This window comes from Zonotrichia albicollis, chromosome 25 (genome assembly GCF_047830755.1).
Source record: "Zonotrichia albicollis isolate bZonAlb1 chromosome 25, bZonAlb1.hap1, whole genome shotgun sequence".
Taxonomy (NCBI): domain Eukaryota; kingdom Metazoa; phylum Chordata; class Aves; order Passeriformes; family Passerellidae; genus Zonotrichia; species Zonotrichia albicollis.
Window position 1 is genome coordinate 5,760,241 of NC_133843.1, and position 8,704 is coordinate 5,768,944.

The 8,704-nt window shown below is 62.1% G+C and overlaps 1 protein-coding gene across 2 annotated transcripts; it reads left to right on the forward strand.

Moving 5' to 3' along the window:
- The first annotated feature begins 709 nt into the window (after positions 1-709).
- On the forward strand, positions 710-8,565 carry SH2D5 (SH2 domain containing 5). Of its 2 annotated transcripts, XM_074558389.1 has the most exons (10): positions 710-1,681; positions 2,791-3,014; positions 3,164-3,244; positions 3,345-3,419; positions 3,847-3,990; positions 4,077-4,277; positions 6,007-6,169; positions 6,255-6,357; positions 7,190-7,349; positions 8,258-8,565. In XM_074558389.1, the coding sequence occupies exons 2-10, from the start codon at positions 2,931-2,933 to the stop codon at positions 8,462-8,464; spliced, it is 1,218 nt and encodes a 405-aa protein (XP_074414490.1). In that variant the 5' UTR covers positions 710-1,681; positions 2,791-2,930; the 3' UTR covers positions 8,465-8,565. The 2 variants fall into 2 exon arrangements, with proteins under 2 accessions (XP_074414490.1, XP_074414491.1); XM_074558390.1 differs by lacking the exon at positions 710-1,681 and having other exon boundaries at positions 2,223-3,014.
- Positions 8,566-8,704: the final 139 nt, after the last annotated feature.

The following is an 8,704-nucleotide window of genomic DNA, read 5'->3' on the forward strand; positions in this document are numbered from 1 at the left end:
TCTCCAACGTGCTGCTGCAAGGAGCTGTGAGGAGGGGAGTCACACAGAAAGGGAGGAAACAGCTTCATTGAATTTATTCTTTTCAGCTGCTGTGTCTCAGTGTGCTACCTTTAACTGGGAGTTAAAAAATTCGTATAGAAATGGCTTAAATTGTTCCCAACCCTGTAAGAAGGGTACAAACAGCAGGTTAGAAATCACAGCTGATGGGGAAACAGAGTGAAAGCTCTGATCAAAGAATGATCCACAGGGATGTAAAGCAATTAGAAACATTAGTTAATGGCTTGTTCCTGGGGCTGCTTGTACCGAAGCCATGGGGTTTGTTGGCATTGTGGTGAAATGAACTGGAGAAACTTCTCAGTGCTGGCATATTTTTGGAGACCAGGAGTCTTCACCCAGGTGCTGGACATTTTTCAACTTCCCCATGGCATCCCCACACTAACAATCCCATAAGTATTTGTTAAACCACTGCTCTGGATGATGTAGATTTCTCACATCTGAGCAGGAGCACCTTGAATTAAGAGTTTTGCCAAAACCTTGGTCATTGCCAGACTCTGGCTGTGGTTTGAATTAAGTGGTTTCTGCACACCAAACCAAAAAGAAGTCACAGGGTTGTTTGTATTCAATCCAAGGGAGTGGTCCAGGAGCAGTGACTGGGATTGAATGGGAAAGTCTTCACTGCCAGCACAGCAAACACCTTCTGGGGGGTTTGTGCTGGTTCTGCCCCTCGCTCTTCCCCTGCCTCTGCTTCCTGGCCAGACTGGGCTCCATTCTGTTGTTTCTTCAGCCCCATCTGTCCCTTTTTTTTCCCTTTTCTTCCGCGGTTTCTCCGCTGTCGATGCTGGGGTGGCTCTGCCATCACCGCTCGCGGTGTCTTGGAGCAGCTGGTGCTGGCAGTGACCCAAGGGCTGAATGGTGCTGGTCAGACCCTTCTCCTCACACCCTCGGGATTGCTGGGGCACGAGATGGGGGTTTGTGGATGCAGTGCTGAGGGTTAGAGCCCATCTCCTCCCCAAACTGCTGCTTTCCCATTGCAGGAGCCAAGCTGGTCCCTGGGACTGGGGGCAGCTTCCTTCAGCTGGTGTGTGAGGGAGCTCTGGGTTCCGTGGTTGCTCTGCGGTGGGGCCAGACCACCCCTCTTCATTTTTATTCCATCAAAAGCAGGCAGCAGTGGGCAAAACTCCACAGGGAACGTAGAAATTGGGGTGAAAAGGGTCTGAGCATCAGGGCAGGGGGTGGCGAGCGAGCAGCCACGTGTGTACGTGTCAGGGTTAGAAATCGCTGCTCCGCTGGGCACGCCGGAGGAGACGGGAAAAGACGCAGAGAAAATCAGTTGCCGCCGCGTTTTCCAAAATCCCGAGCGAGCGTTCCTGCTCGCCGCCGCTTCCAAGAAACGGAGAGAACCGAGGAGGAAAATTGCGGTGATTCATCGCGGGCAGATCGGAGGCAGGAAATGAGAGTTTGCTGCCTGCCCCGTGCCCGGCGTGGGCTCCGTGGGCTCGGGCTCGCCGGGGCCTGGCTGCCGGCGAGGGCCTGACACCCCCGGCTCGAGCATCCCTGCGCCGCGGCCGGAGCTGCCGGAGGAGCCACCGGCGAGGCAAAAACAACCGGCGGAGGCCGAGAGCGGGACCAGCGGGAATTTTTCACCTGCGTTTCTGCGGAGCCATCCAAGCGAGAGCTGCCCGTGAGCCGGGGGGGTCCAGCGGGATGCGGGTCCCAGGGGATGCTCGGTGCCGGGTGTCACGCATTACCTAAATTGGGGGGGGGGGCAGCATCCCTCCTTGGGGACCCCCAGGGTGGTCGGTGGGCTGGGGGCTCCATTGAGAAATGAAGCGTGGGAAAAGGGGGGCGGGGCTTGGGGGCTGCCTGTCCGCGGATTGGCTGGGGGAGGGGGGAGACCCCCGAATTGTGCCGGGAAGGAGAGGGGCCAGGCTGCGCTGGTGACGGGGAGATGGCACCGCAGGGACCCCCCCAAACCTCCGGGATGCGCCCGGGGCAGCCGGACCCCCTCCCTGCCCCCTCCCCGGTTTGCAGCAGGCAGCGGCGGCGCCGGTCCCAGCCCGGCCGAGGGCTCCGCAGCACGAACCCGCTTGGGGTGGCCGGAGAAGGGTCCGGCGCGCTCCTCCATGGCTGCTCGGGACCGAAAAGCGCCCCCCCAAATCTGCTGCCCTCGTCACTGGTGTTTGGGGATCACCCCTGGAGAGCCCCGGGGTCTCGGTGCTGCTGCGTGGCCGGCGGGAAGTGGGATGGAGGATGGGAGGGGGAGAATGTGGGGGGACCCCAAAACCTTGCTGGACTTCGGGATGTGAGGCTGCATGCACCTTGCTTGGGGTCCAGAGTGCCTGTTCGGCATGCAGGGACTGCTTGGGTTTCAATTGGAGGGGGAATATGGGCACTGCATCCACCAGCAGGGACTGCTTGGGTTTCATTCGGGGATGGAATGTGGGCACTGCATCCATCGCGTTTGGGATGGGGATTTGGGGACCCTCACATCACCATCAGGATTGGGACGTGGGGGATTGCCTGCATGCTGCTTGGAGTGGGGACATGGCAGCCTGGACTGGATCTCAGGAGTAGAAGATGGGGACCTTCACATCACCTGTGTGGTCAGGAGGCTAGAACCTTTGAGTTGGGATTGGGACCATTTTACTGGGGCAGGGACCTGGGGACATCTGCATTGGCGTCAGGACTTGGGGAGCTCCGTGCAGGGGCTGCAGCCCCTCCCCAGGGCTCAGCGGGCTGGAGACAGGGGACAGCGGGGGCAGGTTGTGTCTGTCCCCTCCCTCCCCGCAGGGACAGTGACCGGGGGCCGGCCCCAGGCTCCCCGTGCTTGCTGCAGCCCCATCACCCTGGAGAGCTCCGGATAACTCAGATGCGGCATCGGAGTTGCCTGACCCCGTCCTGACCCGGCCTTCACCCGCACTCCCCGTGCCATGAAGAGGAAGCCGGGGAACGGGCGGGGGCCGGACCCCGCGGCCCCTCAGCAGCGAGCCCGCTCTGTCACCAAACCAGCAGAGGTGACTTACCCACGGCAGGGGAGGGGTGACACCCCGAGATGAGATTTGGGTGCTGTTGCACCCTCATGATCCCCCTAACCATCATCTCTGCCCTGGGGGGTCATCGTGGGGGGCTGCAGCTGACCCCCATGGGGTTTTTGCCTCCCCAGTACGTGGGATCCTTCACGCTGGAGGAGCCGGACCTGCAGCAGCGAGCGGGGCGGGTGGAGGAGCAGCTGCAGGCGCTGAAGGTCGGGACTGAGCACCGCTCCCCTCGCTGGGAAGCACAGGGGGGGACCCCAAATAATGGGGGCACAGCCCAGCCCCCAGTGCCACATCTCCCCCGGACAGGACTGTCCCCGCAGGAGGTCGGTGCTGCTCAGGTTCAGCTTGCAGGGGCTGAAGGTCTACGGAGCTGATGGGGAGGTAGGGGCTGGGGGGATCAGGGGGGTGGGCAAGGGGTGCTGGGGCTCAGGGGGCTGAGTAGGGGTGTCAGGGGTGTTGGGAGGGTCACGGGTGCTGGGGACGAGGACCAGCGCTGATGGGGAGGGAGGGGAGTCAGGGATGCTGAGAGGGGTCAGGGGTGTTGGGGGGCTGGCGAGGGGGCCAGGGGTGCTGGGGAGGCGGGTCAGGGTCTGACAAGAGGAGTCAGGGTTGCTGGGGCTGGAAGGTCACGGGTGCTGGGGAGAGGGTCAGAGGTGCTGGGGAGGTGTTTAGGGGGTTGTACCTCTCTGAGCGCTGCTTTTCTCTCGAGAAGCTGTTTTGTGTGCACAAGCGGGGGTGCCCCTGGGGGGGTCCGGGGGTGCCCCTGGGGGGGTCCCAGGGTGCCCCTGACCCCCGCCCCGTCCCGCAGACGCTGCTGATGGCACACGCGCTGCGCCGCATCCTCTACAGCACCTGGAGCCTCCCCGACCGCCAATTCGCCTTCGTTGCCCGCAACCCCCAGAGCCCCCCCAGCGCCCTCTTCTGCCACCTCTTCGTGGGGCTCCCGGGAGAGGTGGTGGCCCAACCCCGCCCCTTCCCCAAAACACCTTCTTTATTATTTTTTTAATATTTTCAAGCAGCGTCTTCCGCCTCCCCCAGGTCCAGACCCTGCACCTCCTGCTCTGCCGCTCCTTCCAGCTCTGCTACCTCCTGGCGCACCCTGAGGAGCAGGCGGCCGAGGGGGAGCTGCCGGGGCCGGGGGTGCTGCGGGAGCCCCTCAACCCCGAGGAGGTGTCACGAAATGTCAACGCCCTCGTGTCCTTCCGGCGCCTGCCCGGCCTCGGCCCGCTGGGCACCGGGGTATGTGCCCCTGCCCTGCCCTGCCCTGTCAGGCTGCTGCTCACACCTGGGATTCTCACACCTGGGGTCCTCACGCTTGGAGTACTCACACCCGAGATTCTCACATATGGAATTCTCACTCTCAGGGCTCTCACACCCGGGATTCTCACACCTGATGTTCTCACACCCGGGATTCTCACACCTGGGGCTCTCACACCCGGGATTCTCACACCCGGGATTCTCACACCCAGGATTCTCACACCCAGGATTCTCACACCTGGAGTTCTCACACCCAGGATTCTCACACCCGGGGCTCTCACACGGCGTTTCCTGGCTCGGTGCTTTGGCACAGCCCATTTGTGCTCAGGGTCTCTCAGGGCATTTCCCCCACAAGGCGTTTCCCAAAATATTCTGTGCTGGAAAGGCCCCACAAGGATGGCCAAGGGCAGCTCCTGGCCCTGCCCAGGACAGCCCCGTTTCTCTCACAGCTCTCTGTGTATTTAGCACAGGGGGTTTTGCACAGCTCCCAGGCAGCCCTTGCGTGGCCTTCTCTTGCATTTTGAGCAGCACGCTGTCACTCCACACATCATCACCTGGTGCCTTGCATGGTTTCCTTGCATTTCCTCCTTGTGCAGCCTTTCTTTGCACAGTGCTGTGTGTGCAGTGTTCTGCACAACCTTTTCATCCAAGGGTTGCAGGGCCCAGCCCCACACGCTGCTCTGCTCATCCTACCTGAAATCGCCTTTCCCTGACAGCCCTTCCTGCCCTTTGCACAGCTATTCCTTGCACAACTATTCCTTGCACAGAAATTTTGCAGGAGGCCACTTTGCACAGCTATTCTGTGATGGTGTTCACAGGGGTGTGAGGATGAGGGAAGAGACGAGAATCTGACTCCATGTTTCAGAAGGCTTGATTTATTATCTTATGATATATATTACATTAAAACTATACTAAAAGAATAGATGAAAGGATTTCATCAGAAAGCTAGCTAAGAATAGAATAGAAAGAATGATAACAAAAGTTTGTATCTCGGTCTCTCTGTCGGAGCCAGCTAAGCTGTGATTAACTATTAATTAGAAACATCTAACATAAGCTAATCAAAGATCTACCTGTTGCTAATCAAAGATCTACCAGATAATCAATGTTTACATTTTGTTCCTGAGGCCTCTCAGCTTCTCAGGAGGAAAAATCTTAAATAAAAGATTTTATGAAAAATCTTAAAGAAAGGATTTTTCATAAAAGATGTCTGCGACACTATTCCTTGCACAGCAATTTTTGCAGGAGGTTTTACAGCGCATTTTTTCCTTGGTGTTTTTGCACAGCACTTTCTTTCCATGATAGTTTTTGTATAACTTTTTTTTACACAGCATTATTTCTCAGAATTTTTTTTACATGACACTTCTTGCATGGTGGTTTGCATGGCTGTTTTGGCATGGTATTTCTTGCAGCAGTAAAAATGCTCTTCACAGCTCTTTTGGCACTGTGGTTCTGCACAGCATGGTGATTCTTTTGCATGGCATTGTTCCACGGCGTTCTGCATGGAATTTCTTCTGCACATCATGTTTTGCACAGCATTTTTTGCACTGTATTTACCCCACAAAGCTTTGCACAATTTTTTTTTTTTGGTGGTGTTTTGCACAGCTTTTTTGGTGCCGCATCCTCTGGGCAGCATTTTTCCCCGTGGTGTTTTACCGGACATTCCCCACGGCCAGAGCGCCCAGGTCGCTGTCACAGCCTGTCCCTCCCGCAGGAGCGGCGGCCCGAGGCGGAGGGCAGAGCCTGGCGCCCGGGGAACCCGTACTGCTCGCCGGTGCTGGTGCGCAAGAAAGCCATCCGGAGCAAAGTGCTGCGCTCGGGAGCCTACCGGGACTGCGGGGCCGAGGGGCAGCTCCACCAGCAGCCCCGCGACGCCGGTGAGTGCCCGGGGAAACTGAGGCACGGGGACGCACGGTGCCGCCAGTGTCTGGGGGCCAAGAGGGGATTAACGCGCTCCCGCAGCGGCGGCGGGAGGGGAAGGCAAAGGGGCGAGGAGCTTGGCCTTCCTGCCCGAGAACGAGAGCGTCCTGGCCGAGAGCGTGTGGTCCTTCGCCGGCATCGCCAGGTGAGAGCGCGGCTGCGAGCAGCTGATCCTCGGCTCGGCACGCACCTCACCTGCCTCACCCTGGGCCCTGCCCATCTCCAGCCCTGCCCACCCCGGGCACTGCCCCACCCCGGGCCCTGCCCCACCCCGGGCCCTGCCCCACCCCGGGCCCTGCCACAGTCCCGGCCCCGGCTCCTGTCCCACCCCAGCTCCTGCCCCATCCCCGGGTCCTGCTCCATTCCCGGCCCTGCCCCATCCTCATCCCCTGCCCCAGCCCCAGCTCCTGCCCCAGCCCCGGCCGTGCTTCATCCCCAGCTCTGCCCCATTCCCTGCTCCTGCCCTATCCCCTGGTCCTGCCCCACCTCGGGCACTGCCACAGTCCCGGCCCCGGCTCCTGCCTCACCCCGGGCCCTGTCCCATCCCAACTCCTGCCCCATCCCCGGGTCCTGTTCCATTCCCGGCCCTGAGCCATCCTCATCCCCTGCCCCACCCCGGCCCCTGCCCCATCTCCAGCCCTGCCCCAGTCCCAGCTCCTGCCTCAATCCCGGCCCTGCCCCATTCCCGGCCCCAGCCCCATCCCCATCTCTGGCCCTGCCCCATCCCAGCCTCATCCCCATCCCTGCCCCACCCTGGGCTCTGCCCCATCCCCGGCCCTGTCCCAGCTCCCGCCCCAACCCCAGTTCCTACCCCATTCCCAGCCCCTGTCCCACCCTAGCTCCTGCCCCACTCCAGGCCCCTGCCCCATCCTTATCCCCAGCCTTGCCCCACCCCGGGCTCTGCCCCATCCCTGGCCCTGGCCCTGGCCCATCCCTGCCCCATCCCCACCCCTGCCCCGCCGCCGCCTCTCCCGCAGGGCCGCGGGAGTCTCGCTGCTGCGGCGGGACGTGCCCGGTTCTTTCCTGCTGCGCGCCGAGCCGGGGCTGCCCAAGCGCTGGTGCCTGTGGGTGCGGGCTCCGTGCGGCGTGGTGAGCTACGGCGTGCTGCGGACACAGCACGGCCGCTTCTGCGTGGAGGTGAGCCCGGGGCGGCGATCGGTGCCTGGGGCTGCCCGGGGGCTTTCGGTGCCCGCGGGTGCGCGGGGGAGCTGCAGCGGGTGCGGCTGCAGCGGATGCAGGCGATGCGGTCTGTGCGCCCCTGCATCGCTGCGGTGTGCCTCGCTGCACGGCTGTGTCATTTACCCTTTAGCTGATGCTCTGTGTGTGTTTGGAGCACGCATGCACGGCTGCACTGGGGCTGCAAGTGTATTTGTGCCTCGCTGCGGTGTTGGTGCAGGACAGGGATGCGCTGCTGTTTGCATGCACCTAATGCACCCTGTGAGTGCATTTGCTGCGCTTGTGCATGGCTGCACCGGTGCCTTGGTGCAGGGATGCACCAAGGTGGGCTCGGGTGCAGGTGTGGGTGCACACAGGGGTGTGGGTGGTGGGTACATCGATCCACAGGTGCCTCAGGGCACAGACATGCATCTGAGCACAGCACACAGGTACCCCTGGGCGTGGGGTGTGCATCCACACTTGGGTGTGTAACACACCTGAGTTTTGGGTGCACTAACACCCAGGTGTGTGATACGTGAGTGCCCAAGTGTGTGTGTGGCCCCCAGCCAGGCCAGGGTGGTTGGTCTGTGGGTCTACCTGGGCGTACCTGGCACACACAGTGCCCCAGGACCCACAGAGGGCATGCACGGCTGTGCTGCACTCACGGCCTCACTTGTGCCTGGTGCGTGGGTGCCGTGGCTCTGTGTGTGCTGTGGCTGCGTGGGTGCCGTGGCTCCGTGTGTGCCCGCTGCAGAGCCCGGGGTGTGTGAGGTTTGTGTGGGTGTGCTGCACTCGGGCACGCCGGGATTTGCTGCGTGGGCACTCAGTGCAGGGGTGTGCGGGGTCCCAGCCTGCTCGGGGTCTCACCTCTCCCTCTCTCCCGCCCGCAGCACTCCAACGCCGAGTTCTCCAGCGTGGCCGCTCTCCTGGCGCACTACTCCGGCCCACCCGGGGGCTGCTTCTGCCGCCTGGGCCCCGGCCGGCGCAACCCCGGCTACGAGGAGCGGGACCCGGGCGGCGGCGGGGCCAGCGCGGGGCCGGGAGAGGCCGCCTGGGCTCCCGCCGCTCCCACCGGGGCGCAGCACGAGCGGGGATAGCCCGGGACCCCGCACGGCCCCCCCGGCACCCCCGGCTCTCACCCGCTGCCTGCCTTACCCCGGCCCCGGCCGCTCCCCGCAATAAAGAACGGCTTCGTGCATCGGAGCGGGGCTCGGCTGCTGCTCACACCGCCCGCGGCGGGACGCGCTGCACGCCCGTGTGGTCACACCTGTGTGCTCACACCTGTGTGCTCACACGCTCTCCTGCACGCTACGGCGCTGCTGCGGTGCTGCACTGGT

Bases quoted from the DNA above. Each gene is read 5' to 3' on its own strand.
- SH2D5 (XM_074558389.1), top strand. From the start codon at position 2,931: ATGAAGAGGAAGCCGGGGAACGGGCGGGGGCCGGACCCCGCGGCCCCT. The intron at 4,278-6,006 runs GTATGTGCCCCT...TCCCTCCCGCAG, and splicing joins TCGGCCCGCTGGGCACCGGG to GAGCGGCGGCCCGAGGCGGA. The intron at 6,358-7,189 runs GTGAGAGCGCGG...CCTCTCCCGCAG, and splicing joins TCCTTCGCCGGCATCGCCAG to GGCCGCGGGAGTCTCGCTGC.